Source organism: Crinia signifera, chromosome 9, assembly GCF_055691185.1.
Source record: "Crinia signifera chromosome 9, ASM5569118v1, whole genome shotgun sequence".
NCBI lineage: Eukaryota > Metazoa > Chordata > Amphibia > Anura > Myobatrachidae > Crinia > Crinia signifera.
The window spans coordinates 140930771-140947439 of record NC_139225.1 but is presented as its reverse complement, the minus strand read 5'-3'; the positions used below and the strand labels follow the sequence as shown (position 1 = coordinate 140947439).

The following is a 16669-nucleotide window of genomic DNA, read 5'->3' as shown; positions in this document are numbered from 1 at the left end:
TCATTGAAAATGAATGGGAAAGCAGCACTTATACTGATGCCGCAATGACAGCGGCACCAGTATAAACGCACGCCCCCAGATGTGATTGGGCCAGCAGATCCAGTGCTGGATCCGCTGTCCAATCACACATGCAGCAGCGCGGGCAGCGGGGAGTTCGGCCGTCGCCTGCAGGGAGAAAGCAGAAGATGTCACTCACCCGCCGAGAGGACTGGCCGCCGCCACCGCCGAGGACAGGTGAGTCTGCCGGGTGGTGGGAGGGGAGGGGGGTCGCATATACCGGCGGCCGCTGCATATGTAGCACCGCCGGGGGGGGGGGGGGGGTGCTGGTGAGGTCAGTGCCTCCCCAGGCAATGACCTCACCGCACGTCACTGGTGTCTTCTAATGTCCAACTCTTTACTGAATGCTACAGTAAGTTCATTAAACAATGCTTTACACTCTGTTATTTAGGTGCAGTATTTTAAACACTTCTGTTTATTGTCTTTAATTGTTGCAGTTTAGTTTAAACATGAAGTGGTCTGAAAAACAGTTTTGCATCCACTATGCTGGGAACATGATTGGGCTGCATTAGAGAATATAATTATACAAAAGATTAGCCAATATATTACCAGTTAAATACATTAAAGTGCATGATGCTGTAATAAACAAATCTAATGTTTAGAAAAATAAAATTAAGAACATTGATTCAAAAATAACAGGTTTCAAAGATGTTGCGCACACATTATTGTCTTCTTATTGATTTTTTATGTTGTGTTTTGAGTTCAGTTTTATACAAACCACTTGTGATTGATGTCCACTATTATTATAGTGTTCATTCTAGCACCCGCCAGCTTTGAAAACCCATGAAGTTCCTTTTCCCTGCCTGCAGTGTCGCTGTCTGCTGTGGTGTTTCTAGCACAAATGTGGTTTGCATATCAGTGCTGATATGCAGACCACACTGTGCTAGAAGCACTACAGCACACAGCGACACCCCAGGCAGGGAACAGGAACTGCATGGATTTTCAAAGCTGGTGGGTGCTAGAATGAACACTATTAGACTGTTAAATTGGGTCAGTAAGCACATAAAAAGGAAATAAGTATTGCTGATTAATCCTGTCTAGCAATTAACATAGTGATTGGCATATACTGTATGTACTGCTGGACACCACTGATAGAATGAATAACTCTCAATAGCATATGCAGTAGACTTTATTATTTTCAATACACACAATATTTCTGATTTTAGAATTCCGGCTTGACAGTTGCTGTGTCAAATTTTTGCATAGCATATGGGTGTGGTATGACTTGTTGACATTCAGTATGTCTTCATGAATATATCGACATATCCCTGGTTGAATAGTGGTCTCTTACTATTTCTCATTGGCAGCACCAGCTTCTCAGTAGACCTGTAATACCCTTACATTCCAATGAGTATCTCTCCCCCCAGTGCCAAATTGCCCACCTTGCTCTTCTGGCACATGCTCCCAGCATAAGGGGTGCACAATTGTTTTTCAGACCAATTCATGTTTAAAATAAAATGCCACAATTAAAGACAATAAACAGAAGTGTTTAAAATACTGTACCTAAATAGCAGAGTGTAATGCATTGTTTAATGAACTTACAGTACTGTAGCATTCAGTAAAGAGTGGGACATTAGAAGACACAGGTGCACTATTCTATTAAGGGCAAACAAAGGGGATTTACCCTGATTATTTGCCCCAAGTGTTTTTTTGTTGGCCACTTTAATCACAGAGCATCCACTAACACCCCCCCCCCCCCTAAAAAAAAAAAAAAACTTTCGGGTGAAAACACACAATATTCACAATTGTGACCATGAAAACAGGATTTTATCAGGGATTTTTTTCTCCCGCGCCAAAGTCAGTCACTTTGCACTAGGACAAGCTCGTACTTTTTTTGACTATGCTAAAGTATTAATGAACAACTCTAAGATGTCCTGATGTAATTTTAACTAGATCGGAGCTTCTTCATAGGTTTCATTATTTTCATCTAAAAAGCGAAACGGCCTGCGAAATGTGACTTCTGCCCACGTCATGCTGTACAGAGCCACACAGCTGGGGACGCGAGAAGCAGGGCAGCATCTGAGTGGGTGCTCAGACGCTGCCAGGCATTAGACCGCGCATCCCAAAATCCAGGGGTTGGAAACTCCAATCCCGGAATTGAAATCCCGGCAATTTTGGGGCCAAATTCCAGGATCTCGTTGATTGGCGAGACCCTACTGGATATCAGTGGCGGTTTGCAGATAAGTGAAGTTGCATTGGCCAGTGATCAGGTAGATGTTGCACCGCTATAGTGAAATCCCGCCTTGTGAATTAATGTGCACGCAGTGCAAATAGATGTGTACGGCTAGCAAAAAAATCACCAAAAGCCTTTGTTAGACGCTCACCATCAAATGATTTCTCCACTGGGCACCAGTCATTGCAAGCTAGGAGTAACCAGAGGCTGGAGGGACTCCCACCCCCCCCCCACACACACACACACACACACACAGGACGCTGCCGGTGCCGGGCAGGATGCGTTACTGTCAAAAAACTCACCGAACAGTCCCAAGAAAAGCTGGAGAGTTGGGAGGTATGGCACAACTACACATTTGTGCCCCCATGCCAAAAAAACTAGTGCTCCCCTTTCTCCAGAATACCTGCTCGTGACAGGGGATTCCAAACTGGGCTTTTGCCACCAAGGGACTGCGGTTCCAGCAGGGTTGCTGTTTGCGCCTGCCTCTTCATGCTATTGAAAGTGTCCCTCTCAAATGGCCACCACCTCCTCTAGCATCTAGTTAATCACTGTCTCCTCTTAGGTGGCAGCCATTTTGTGAGAGACATCCCTTCCACAGTGCTGCATTTTAAGCCAGTGACTCCTCTCTGCTGCACTGACAGCAGTGTGGCGACTTGGGAAAGATATCCCCACAATACCATCAGTGCCAGGATGCTACCAGCAAACTCCAAGTCACTGTGGGCTCTGTGGGAACTGTTGCTATCCCAATGGCCACGCCCCTTGCCATAAGGCCATGACCCCAGGTGCACCAGGTATACTAGTGTACCATTTATGCCCATGTTTTAAGGTAGTCCCATTTAACAGGCAAGCAAAAGTAAAAAAATACAACATTTTAGGGCAGGTGTGGAAAAGTGCTGCAAAGCAAGAATGCTGTCAAAAATAAAAGTTTTAATAGTTTATTTTTATCAACTAACAAAATGCAAAGAGAATGAACAGAAAGGAAATCTAAATCCGATGGCAGAATCCTAACATCACTCACAATGCCAGCGCAGGAACCATGCTATCAGCACTCGAACGTATGTATATCGGAAAGGGTTAAGGCCATACACTATGCAACTTGGCCCTGATTTCACCCGATTCAGATCGGGCTGAGAAATTGGGTGAAATTGCCCAAATCGCATGTGTATGACGTCCGATTGGGGACCGCGCATCAGATAATAGTCAGATGGCTGCACATACCATATGTGCAGCCGTCGGTGGTATATCACAGGAGCTTTTTAGCACCCACGATGTATCGCATGCGATATGGTACGTATAGGTGTATGCCAGTGGTGCCACACCGCTGGCATACAACTACTGTATCTGCATAGTGGCGAAGCCCCTGGCAGTAAGGTGCTCTCCCTACTCTGCATCCCCTGTGGCAGTGGGTGGCAGGCAGCAGGCAAGATATTGGAAATAAGTATAGCAAAAAATAAGATTGCTTACCGTGCGCTAGCTGCCTAAATGATCCAATGGTTAAAATGAAACACCACTTGATAAAATATATACAATCCAAATAACCAATGAATCCCTGGGCGCTTGTAGCAAATAAATATTTCCTTCCCCTCAGAAATTTTCTTCCAGGGTGTAACACTCAAAGAACGGAAAAAAATATACACAATAATGTAAAATTGCAATGTTATGAGAAAACAATCTATCAAATAGTGAGGTCATTTTTGACTCGTACCAGAAGGAAAGTCTACATAACGGTAGACAAACTCATCATGAAACATTTCAGTCACCACCCGATCCCACTTCTCCGATACTCCAATGGATTCGGCGTATGAAATGAGACAAGCGTAAAAATTGTGTAATACTATGTAAGAAAATTCGGTACTTATGTATTATCTGGGCTCCCATGTTAAATGCACCCCATTTTTTCATACCCCTACTATCCAACTACGCATGGAGTTGATTTTATATAGTGTGGTGAGCGCAGCGAGCCACTGTGCCCGAAGCGTGGCGAGCTCAGCGAGCCCCGCGAGGGGAAGCGGTCTCATAAGAAAAACGGGAGCCCAGATATTACATAAGTACCGAAAATTCTATAGAAACAAACATAGCAGCATGTAAAACAATGAACTCTCACCATAAATCTTGGTCCACAAAAATTGCAGACCAAGAAAGCATGAAATCACAACCAAACAGGCGTCCTGCAATGTCTGATGGGAAGAGAACTAAAGGTCCACAGATGCTTGTTAATTCAGCCGACCGGTTTTTGGTATATGAAGATATCTTTTCAAGGCATGCCTTGCGAGAGTCCATCGCTATACGGAGTTACATTTTTACGTGGATCCTCCCAGGGAGCAGCTAGAGGGAGTTCAAGGGAAATCAGATCTCACTTGTCCCTAAGACAATTTGGCCTAGTGTATGGGGGCCTTTAGGGTTAGGCTGTTGGTGTGTGAGTGTGTGTGTGTGTGTGTGGGGGGGGGGGGTTACAGTTAGGCACTAAGGGGCAGATTTTTTAAGCTTGGAGAAGAGATAAACTGGAGATAAAGCGGAGAAAAGGTAAATGGAGATAAAGCACCAGCCAATCCACTCCCAACTGTCTTTTTCAAACACAGCTGATTGGCTGTGATTTATCTACGTTTACCTTTTCTCCGCTTTATCTCCAGTTTATCTCTTCTCCAAGCTTAATAAATCTGCCCCTAAGAACTTAGGTTTAGGGTTAGGTAAGAAGGGGCATGGTTAGGGTTTGGCTGTTGGTGGTTGATGGGCCTGGTTAGGATTAGCCACTAGGGTGATTGGTAAAGGTTAGGCTGCGGCTAGGTATGTTTTGGAAGGGTTAACATAGGTTTTGAGATCCTGACCATCGGGATCCTGCTGTTAGGTCTTCTGATTGCTATAATCCCAATTGCTGGGATCCTGATACCATCCTGTTGTGAAACAGTAAGCAGGGCCGGCTCTACCATTAGGCAGCCTTAGGCAGCTGCCTAGGGTGCAGCATTCTGGGGGGGGGGGAGGCGCCACTCAGTCTGCCTATTAAAAAAATCAAGGATGTCTATGGGGATCCTTGTTGTACTTAATGCAGGTGGCTGCTGTGGAACCTCTAAGACCTCACCTCCATACTTTCCCTGGAGGCATACTTCCATACTTTGTTGCTCCCTCCTCCTGTACTCTGTTGTGGGTGAAAAAGGGGGGCCTCAAGGAAAAACAGCCCACCATTCCTGGCAGGCTGGGAGGACCATCCGTTTTTTGGGAACCTACCTGCCATTCCAGAATATTAGGCAAGTATGCCTTAAGGAGTTGGAAAGTCAACATTGGGTGCCGAGAAGCCTTGCCAGTAAATCTCGTCAAAAATCAGGTAGGCCCCTTCTACAAGAGTACATGACTTTAATTGCATGGAATTGGTTTGTACAGAACAGAGGTGATCCCTGGCACAGAGTAATGCTGACATCTATGTAATTATAGTAAATGCAGCTGGTCCCTGGGGAATGCAGCTATGGTCAGGCACTGGCTTATCTTTCGTTTATGTTTACAATATGACAAACCTGAGATGTATTGTCCACAGTGACACAGACATTGTTATATCACACCATTTCTTCTTGCCCGGCTTCCTTATGATTCATTTTATATAATGGTACCTTATGATTCATGTTTTTTGCATTAAACCCGTGAGTGCCGTTGTCTTCTTTCAAATTTATCTTCAACTCCACCAAAGGCACCACTGTCACAGGTACCAGAAGTAGGAAGAGTGCTAGCCACCCTCCTTGGATATATAGATAGATAGATAGATAGATAGATAGATAGATAGATAGATAGATAGATAGATAGATAGATAGATCTATATGTATATATATATACACACACACACTGTATATACAGTATGTTTTATTTGTATTTGGGTAAGTCTAATCAGCCATCTTGAGTATAGATGATTGACATCACTTGCAAAATCTCATGCACATTAAAGTTTCACAGCACAATATCAGTGTCATATAGGGCCAAAGATCAGTGCAATATTTGGCCAATTATACATTTGTAAACATAATGGCTTCTGTACAGTACTATATATACTGTATACAGCCATTGGATGGAGTTGGTCAATTTTTCAAATGCAGCATCCACAAGAATTGTCCATATTTAATGTATCTGGAGTGGGATGCACTAAAGGAAAAATGCATTAAAAACCCTGTTAGCTGGGTTTTTTACCACATTTTGATATGCAGGAAAACCCACACAACAGGTTTTTGCTGCAGGGGTACCATGGCAATAGCTGGCAATACCCCATAGAAGCCTATGGGCTTCATACCACATCCCACACTGCCTGCATGGACCCCCGCTGCCTTGCACCATCCCCCACGACCCCCCTCACCTGTGACCAGGCAGCCTCCTGCTGTGCTCTCTGGACCAGTGACCCCCTCCTCTCTACTTCCCCTTCCTGGTTAAGGGAGGAGTTGGTGGAGGCCCTGCAGCAGCAGCAGCCGGGCAGGAGAGTGGCCGGGGACCCGCTCACACCTGCCGGCTGCTTCACAATGGGCAACTCTTGTCGCAAGAGCTGCCATTTGTGATACTAATCCCATATGTTACAGCATATGTGATTAGTATCTCTGCGTTAGCCGGCGGTAAAGGGTAGCGGATGGTAGTGCATCCCGCCCCTGGAGAGTGTCCAAGAGTAAATAAAAGAAAAAAAGAGAAAGGTGTGTGTGGGGGGGGGGGGGTGCAGTGCAACTATCCTGAATCAGGACTGTCAATACTGGCCAATTATTTATAAATTATAGCCCTGTAGCAAATACAATAAGGGGCCGATTCTGGTTCATTCGCAATAATCTGAAATTGACCCGTGCCCCGATGGTCGGGTTTGCGCTAGAGCTGGGCACCGGGGCCGAAGATTTGGATTTGTCGCCGGGATTTTGTTTTGTCAAGCGAAAGGCTTTGGATTTGGATTCTTTTCAAAAATGGTCAAAAACGCCCAAATCACGTAATTTTTGAGTTTTTTGTCCCTAGACTAATATTAACCTCAATAACATTAATTTCCAGACAATTAATTTCCAGACAATTTTGACCACTTTACAGCTCACAGTGTCTTTTTGAGGATGCAGCTTGTCCAACACTGCGTGGAGGCAGAACAATCACACACGGAAAAAGTTCTGACAGTATCTCACTCAGTATGGTGTATTGGGGTGCAGTGTACACAAACAATAAACAAGAGCAAAACATATATTTTTTTAAGGTACTTGTGTAGTTGCAGGACGCCCAAATTACATACGTACGGCACCGTAGGAAAATCGCATTGCATCGCATGCAATTTTGCGGTGCTATGCGATGCGATTTTCCTTAGTTCATTTTTAGTGCACCCCTGCCCACGGATCGCATCGCATGCCATTTGCGGTGTGATGCGATTTTTCATTGTATAAGCACCCATGCGATGAGATGTGATGTTACTTAATTTTAAAAGCACCCATGCACACCCCCACTATCCACGTCACCCCCAAGCATGGCGAGCGGACATGATTACGTGTCCTCCCACCTATCCACGTCGGTGTGGAGTTGATTTTATAAAGTGTGGTGAGCTGCGAGCCACGAGCTCAAAGCGTGGTGAGCGGACGTGGAATACATGGAATACATGTAAAGTAATCAGCGTGCACTCGCCACACTCGCAACGCTTCAGGTTGACGTGGATAGTAGGGGTGTGTATGGATGCTTTTAAAATGAAGTACCATCACATCTCATCGCATGGGTGCTTATACAATGAAAAATCACATCGCACCGCAAAATTGCATGCGATGCGATACGATTTCACTACGCAGAATAGCCCACTAAGCAAATAGCTTAGTGGGCGCCCTGCAAATACACAAGTACCTTTTTTTATTCTATTTTTTTTAAGGACGCAGCTTGTCCAACACTGCGTGAAGGCAGAACAATCACACACAGAACTTCTGACAGAGTGGGGGAAATTTACTAAAGGAAATTTGTAAAAAAAAATAGGTGTATTTGTATCCAGAAATACACTTATTTTTGACATGTACTATCCCGAAAATACGGCAATTCGTATTCGTATTGATAGCACATCAATACAAATACGAATTGCCGTATTTTCGGGATAGTACATGTCAAAAATAAGTGTATTTCTGGATACAAATACACCTATTTTTTACAAATTTCCTTTAGTAAATTTCCCCCAGTATCTCACTATGGTGCAGTGCAGCACACCAGACACCACAAACAATGTAAAAAAATGAGAAAAATATCCATATATTTTTTTAGAGTACACTACACTGATTGACAGTCACTCAGTACTGACAGTGACACACAGCCCCTTATAATTATAATATGACACTGACTGACACAGCCTGCCTGTACACTACACTGACACAGCCTCTGTCCACTATATGTCTGTCTGACACACAACCCGAAAACCAGGTTAGCACAAGACCCACAAGACCCACAAGAGTGACCCCAGCACAAGAGTGAGTGACCCAGCACAAGAGTGAGTGACCCAGCACAAGAGTGAGTGACCCAGCACAAGAGTGAGTGACCCAGCACAAGAGTGACCCAGCACAAAACCCAGCACAACACCCAGCAGAGTTGTGAGCTGTTCGGAAGTGTGGGAGAAATGGCGCCGAATACGCGAGACGCAGAGCTTTAAAGACCCGATGTCTCGCGAGAATCCAACGCGGGAGTTTGCCGTTCGGCCACGCTCGGGTTTCCCCCAAAAAGCTGGAAACTCGTGAGCGAAGCTCGCGGACGGCTCGGGGGGCTCCTAGGAATCCGGACCGCTCATCTCTAGATTGCGCATGCGGATTTCAGTGTTGATGTTTCCACTCTGTTACTTATAAGTGTTTGGGTACTTGTGAGTTATCCGGGCTGCCGATTTCTAAATCGGGTCGGATCGGGCACATCGCATCGCATGCGACCATCGGATGCGATGCGATGCGATGCGATGACCCGATTTTTCCATAGGAATCAATGTTAAAATGGACTGAGTCCATTTTAACATGGAATTCAATGGGAAAAAGGGGTCCTTTTCATACCCCTACTATCCAAGTGGGCATGGAGTTGGATATAAACCTGTGGCGAGCGTAGCGAGCCACCGAGCCCGAAGCGTGGCGAGCGTAGCGAGCCCCGCGAGGGGACACAGAATACCGTCCCCTCGCGGGGCTCGCTTCGCTCGCCACGCTTCGGGCTCGGTGGCTCGCTACGCTCGCCACAGGTTTATATCCAACTCCATGCCCACTTGGATAGTAGGGGTATGAAAAGGACCCCTTTTTCCCATTGAATTCCATGTTAAAATGGACTCAGTCCATTTTAACATTGATTCCTATGGAAAATCGGGTCATCGCATCCGATGGTCGCATGCGATGCGATGCGATATCGCATCGCATCGCATCTGATTGTATGCCTTAACTTAAGGCATACAATCAAAAAATCGGCAGCCCGGATAACTCACAAGTACCAGTGTTTGTAGACACAATACATATATATATATATATATATAACAAGTACCGGCTCTGCTAGGAGAGTGAGAGAAGAGGAAGAAGTGAACCGACAGGCTGAATCATTGTGCTGAGAAAACAAACCGAGTCATAATTCTCACCTCACGCACATTCAATTCCTGACAATGCCTAGGGTGTTCCTCTAGCTAGACAATAGAACTCACAGTGAGGACACATCACTGAGGTATATCGCAAAGTATACAGTAAGTGTTTTATACATTGACAGAGTTGTAGATCCACTATTCTTCTATTCTTGAAGGATTAATGACAATACAGTGATGTTCACAGAGCTGGCAGACAGAACCTTCCAGTTTCATACAGACTCTGTTATATCAGTGATCTACTGTAGGCATGGGAAAAGGCGGTAGGGGATTGGGCCCAAGCACAGGTTACGCCAGGGCTGCAAGCCCTCCCGGATTGGCAGGGTGTATCAGGAAAATAGGGTCCATCTTCTGACTCCCTGAAAGGTGGGCAAACCACACGGTTTCCCCCGTGCCCACCCACTCACACTCATCCTGGTGTTTAAATACTGTGATGCAGTGTTTAAATACAGCAATTTGTGTCTTTTTGGGAGGGTGGGGCTAAAATTACATCATTTTAGCCCAGCCCCCCTCATCGAAGACCCGCAGATCCCTGTATTTGCCAGACTGGGGGCGGGGCTTGATGGCGCTGATATTAGGTCCGCTCCCTGCAGTTCTGCTGACAGTCTCCTCTCCGGACTCCTCCCATAGAAAAGACTGTAAAAGTAGGCAACCCTTGGTTAAACGTAAAGTATAATTTGAGAGAAAATTAAGAAATTAAGTATTAGAAATACAGCCGTATCAATAATTCACGTGGAGGTGATCCCCTGAGAGTAAATCAGAGAAGGAAAAGGGGGACTCACTTCAATTAGTATTATAAGAAGATAGCGGGCCAGATGTACGAAGCTTGAAAAGTGATAGATTGGAGTGTGATAAACCACCAGCCAATCAGCTCCTACCTGCCATATCACAGGCTGTGTTTGAAAAAGGACAGGTAGGAGCTGATTAGTTGGCGGCTTATCACTCTCCATTTTATCTCTTATTAGGGCTTAGTACATCTCAGCCAAAATGTTGGAGGAAGACTTCCATCACCACCACTGGAGCCAGGGGACCTACCTAGAAACAAAGAACTTTGGGAGGAATGCCACCTCTCTAAAACCGGAGTTTTTATCGGTACCCCGCCTCCTGTGGATTACAATTATTTCTCCATATACCAAGGAGCCCATTTGGGACGGACATAATTATCATCTCTATTTGGATGGGTTAATAGAATGGTATATTGCGCATCCAGCAGCCAGTAGCCTAATATTCCAAAATAAGGTTCCTCTAAACCTTCACCAACACCACAAGAAAAAATAGGAATCAGACTTATCCGGCGCTTGGAATCCTGATTTCACCTGGATCTTTCCGGTGACAGTTCACATGGAAATGAGAAAAAATGTATGCAATAGTGAAGTACGTTTTTTTAAAGCACTCCTTAATTTAATACATTTCCCATTAAAACACCACATTAAAAATATGTAAAAATCTCAAATACACAAAATATACAGCACTGTTTTAAAGTGCATAGGCGGAATCCTAAATGAGTAGGTACTGAGAATTACCGGGTGAGTGGGAACTGATAGGTGAACAGTTCCAAAACAGCTTAAGTGTGCAGTCCTATGGAGTATATCAGCTGGGCTCCAGGTCCTGTCACGATCTCCCGGGTTTCAGTCCGTCTCATCAATCCATATGCATAAACACCAACGCGTTTTTTCCTCTTAACGGAGGACTTTTTCAAGGTGTACTTGTCACAAGCATATGGTCCATTTAAATACCGAATCCTTCCCGCGTCCCAGCTGGACTCTAATTAATTCAGCAAAAGTCTACATGTCCCATAGTCCTTTGCTGGGACGCGGGCTTCCTGTCGCCGTCCGACGACGGCGTCCAGGGTAACCTTGGCAACCACTGACTCTCTGACGCAGCAGCGAGTCGGGTGCCGATACCTCACTTCCGCTTTGTCACTTCCGTCTCGGGCGCAACTTTGTAAATGGAGTGGACTTCACATCCCGGCAGCCTTTTCACTTGCTGCCGTCCTCCATATTTGTTGTTTTTGGTTGCTAGGCAATGTTTCACTGTGTGCCGCTCGTGATTGCTTTTGCAGAATTTCTTTGTTTGATCTATATATGGATAAATACAGATTTTTAATATTGCACAAAGAAGACCACATATAAAACCGGCATATACATTTAAAATACGGAGTCCATTTTTTAAAAAACAACATATTATAAAAACAATCTATTATAACAATCTATGGTAAAGAAATATTTTCTTTAAAAAACCTTAAATCAAAGAAACCACTTGATTTCAAAGTCAGAGTTTAAACCTCCGGGCATTAGTGTATTCAGGTCATAAATCATCTGCATTTCTGCACGTGCTAGTTGTTTTGCCAGCCCCTTTTGTCGCCAGTTCTCCTTAATTTGTCTTAGCCCACAGAATGTCAAGATGTCCTTCGTGCTGCAGTTATGATGCACCCTAAAGTGCTCTGATATTGAATGTGTTTTAAAACCATTTTTTATATTTCTGAGGTGCTCGCCAATTCGCACCTTCAGGGGCCTTGATGTTCTACCTATATACCATAGGTTGCATTTACATTGTATTGCATAAACGACACTGCTACTATTGCACGTCACAAAATTGTCTATCTTAACAGTTTTATCATTAATAATTATTTCAGTGGTTTTGGACACTTTCCCCGGTATCCCCCTACACCCCAAGCAAAGTCCACATCTAAAGAAACCTTTAGATTTTATAGTGGTCATGGATTTGCTTGGAGGAACTGCACTTTTTACAAGTTGTGTTCTTATCGTAGGAGCTCTTTTGTATATACATTTGGGCCGTTCAGGTATAAGTTTCCCTATTACCGGGTCTTTTTGCAATATACCCCAATGTTTTTGTAGTGTCCGTTCCAAGGACTTGTACTGACTATTAAAGGTAATAATAAAAGCCCATTGATATGCAGATGGGTTATCATCTTTCCTTTTTTCCGATGGTTTAAGGAGTGTTGACCTGTCTAACTCAGCTACTTTACTGCTGACACAGTCAATTTTATCTCCCACATATCCTGATGATTTAAATTTGTTGCTCATCACTACTGCTTGATCTGTGTAAACACTTTTTTCTGTGCAGTTTCTCCTTAAACATCTAAACTGGCCCTCTGGTATCGAGCTAAGCCAATTTGGGTGATGACAACTGGTGGCCTGGTTGTATGCACTCGAATCAGTAGGTTTACTATAGTTTAGTGTGTGCAGTACATTATCTTCTACATAAATGGAGATGTCAAGAAAGTTAATTTCCTCATAACTATTCTCGAATGAGAATTCTATGTTCCACAAATTGGTATTGAGATAAGTAAAAAAGGTTTTTAAAAGTTCTCCCCCCCCTTCCAGATAAAAAAGACATCGTCGATGTAGCGTTTCCATAGCACCAGGTTCGCCCCCAGGGGACAGTGGTTTCAGATATTATCCTCCTCCCACTGCCCCATAAAGATATTAGCATAACTGGGGGTGAACCTGCAGCCCATCGCGGTGCCCACATTTTGCAGATAAAAACCGCCATTAAAAGAGAAATAATTGTTCTCCAAAATAAAACGCACTCCTTCTATTAAAAACTCCTGTAGATCAACATTTAGATCGCTAACACTTAAAGCTTTTTTTAGAGCATCTACACCTTTGTGGTGCTCAATTATAGTGTAAAGCGATTTTACATCAGCTGTAATTAGCATGTAATCCTTCTCCCATTTGACGTCTTTTAGGATGTTCAAGACATCCCTGGTATCTTTGAGGTGTGACTTGTTTTTGGTCACTAGCGGTTGCAGGAAGAAGTCGATGTATTCCGATAGATTGGCCGTTACTGAGCCAATCCCCGAAATTATCGGTCTTCCTGGGGGACACATGGGGGTTTTTATGAACCTTTGGGAGAATATAAAGGACGGGAAGAGATGGTTCTTCATTCAGGAGGAAAGAATATTCCTTCTCTGATATTACCTCTTTTTCTTTATATATATTTAACAGGTCTTTAACTTTCTTCATTGTTTTATTGGTGGGGTCACTTCTCAATTTTGTATATGTGTTACCCTCCTGGAGTTGCCTGTACACTTCTTTATCATAGTTCTCCTTGGTCATAATAACAATCCCCCCCCCCTTTGTCCGTGTGCTTAATTACCAGATTTTCATTTTCCCTGAGTTTCATTAGGGCTGTCCTTTCCTCAAAGGTTAGGTTACAGCCTTTGGTTTTTGGATCCATCTCCTTTATGTCGTCAGATACCAATTTAAGGAACGTCTCAATGAAGTTTCCTCTCATGTGGACAGGATTAAAAATGGATTTTGGTTTAAACAGAGTAGTTTGTTCCTCCTTCTCTGTCTCCATTTCTCGACCTATAAAAAATTTCTTTAAACTCAATTTTCGTATAAATTTATTCAAATCCACAAATGTATTGAACTTATTCAGTGGGAGGGAAGGGGCGTATTTTAACCCTTTCTCTAGGACAGCGATTTCTGCTGTTTCTAGTAGGTGGTTACTAAGGTTAAAGATCTTAATCTTACCTCTCTCACCTGGGGGTTCATTACTTCTCTCTATTTGAGGTTGTTTGGTTTTTTTATTTCTAGTTCTTGATTTCTTTTGTTTAGATTTTTTTTGATTTTCCACCTCTTTTTCCCCTTTTAGTCCTATTAGTTGTTTTAGTTTTTATTTTGGTCGGAATGAATCCCTCCTCCTGGATAAAAAAGTCGGTGGTAGTGTAGATTTATCCATTAAAGGTCTAAACCTATTATGGTTTTCCCATCTGGATGGTCCAAAATCTCTATAATCCCTATCTTCTTCTCTATTGGAGTTTTTTCTTCTATTTTCGGTTTGAAATTGGCGTCTATTTTCCCCATTATCTTTTTCTGCTCTTTCATCCCACCTTGATCTCAGGTGTGTTTTTTTTTTGGTGGAAATGTCTTTTGATGGGCGGGGAATTATGATAGTATAGTTCCCTCTCGTTATAATTAGGGAGTGGATATTCAATATTATGTTGTTCCCTATAATTTCGTTTATGGGGTGGATCCACTTTCTATTTCCCTGAACTGCATCATTATTGTTTTTATTTTTATTTTTCTTTCCACTTTTAGGTACCCATTTAGTTTGTTTTGAGTCCTTAATCTCCTCAATTGGTTTGGCGATATTAGGTATATCCTTATCTATTAATCCTGTTTCTTCTTGTTTTTCATCCCTATTACATTTTCTTACTTTATATTCTATTATAGTATTCTCATTTTTTCTTAAATTTCCTTCTATTCTTTTTTCTAGTTCTTTATAATCAGCTAGATTGACGAAGGGATGAGTGAGTTCTTTTAACATATTTATCTCTTTATCTAACTGTTCTAGGTCTCTTTTTCTGTCCAAAATAATTAGTTTAATTAGTGACAGAGAACATGTTTTTAGGATGTGTTGCCATTCTAGAACAAAATTCTCATCAGCAGATGAAAAAGATGCATCTTTAGAGATGAGCAAACCCTTTGGAATGATCTGGTGGGCTAAATATTTTTCAAGTGTTACCACTTCCCACCAGATCCGGTTCTCTTTTAAGAGTGTTATTTCTAGTTTTTTTCATAACACTCTCCAGGTTCTCATGACAGAGTCACCTTTTTCCTGGAACACATATTCAAATTTTGACTTCCTCCCCTCTCTTAGGGCAAACATTGCTGCGATTAACCACTTCTATTCTAGAGGCAAAGAAATACAGTATTTGGATGGGTTAATAGAATGGTATATCGTGCTTCCAGCAGCCAGTAGCCTAATATTCAAAAATATGGTTCCTCTAAACCTTCACCAACACCACAAGAAAAAATAGGAATCAGACTTATCCGGCGCTTGGAATCCTGATTTCACCTGGATCTCTCCGGTGACAGTTCACATAGAAATGAGAAAAAATGGATGCAATAGTGAAGTACATTTTTTTAAAGCACTCCTTAATTTAATAAATTTCCCATTAAAACACGACATTAAAAACATGTAAAAATCTCAAATACACAAAATATACAGCATTGTTTTAAAGTGCATAGGCGGAATCCTAAATGAGTAGGTACTGAGAATTACCGGGTGAGTGGGAACTGATAGGTGAACAGTTCCAAAACAGCTTAAGTGTGCAGTCCTATGGAGTATATCAGCTGGGCTCCAGGTCCTGTCACAATCTCCCGGGTTTCAGTCCGTCTCATCAATCCACATGCATAAACACCAACGCGTTTCTTCCTCTTAACGGAGGACTTTTTCAAGGTGTACTTGTCACAAGCATATGGTTCATTTAAATACCGAATCCTTCCCGCGTCCCAGCCGGACTCTAATTAATTCAGCAAAAGACTACATGTCCCATAGTCCTTTGCTGGGACGCGGGCTTCCTGTCGCCGTCCGACGACGGCGTCCAGGGTAACCTTGGCAACCACTGACTCTCTGACGCAGCAGCGAGTCGGGTGCCGATACCTCACTTCCGCTTTGTCACTTCCGTCTCGGGCGCAACTTTGTAAATGGAGTGGACTTCAAATCCCGGCAGCCTTTTCACTTGCTGCCGTCCTCCATATTTGTTGTTTTTGGTTGCTAGGCAATGTTTCACTGTGTGCCGCTCGTGATTGCTTTTGCAGAATTTCTTTGTTTGATCTATATATGGATAAATACCGATTTTAAATATTGCACAAATAAGACCACATATAAAACCGGCATATACATTTAAAATACGGAGTCCATTTTAAAATGTACTGCACACACAAAACTATAGTAAAGCTACTGATTCGAGTGCATACATCCAGGCCACCAGTTGTCATCACCCAAATTGGCTTAGCTCGATACCAGAGGGCCACTTTAGACGTTTAAGGAAAAACTGCACAGAAAAAAGTGTTTACACAGATCAAGCAGTAGTGATGAGCAACAAATTTAAATCATCAGGATATGTGGGA

General features: G+C 43.1%; 1 protein-coding gene across 1 annotated transcript in view; it reads right to left on the bottom strand.

Annotated features, from left to right (window-relative positions):
* Nucleotides 1-14108, bottom strand: part of LOC146036962 (uncharacterized) — an 86564-nt gene extending 72456 nt beyond the window's left edge. The window contains exons 1-2 of the mRNA XM_083160791.1: nt 13905-14108; nt 13594-13651 (exon numbers count right to left, since the gene is read on the bottom strand). Coding sequence (XP_083016917.1) covers nt 13594-13651; nt 13905-14108 — 262 coding nt within the window. The remainder of the gene's footprint in view (nt 1-13593; nt 13652-13904) is intronic.
* Between the last annotated feature and the right edge of the window lie 2561 nt (nt 14109-16669).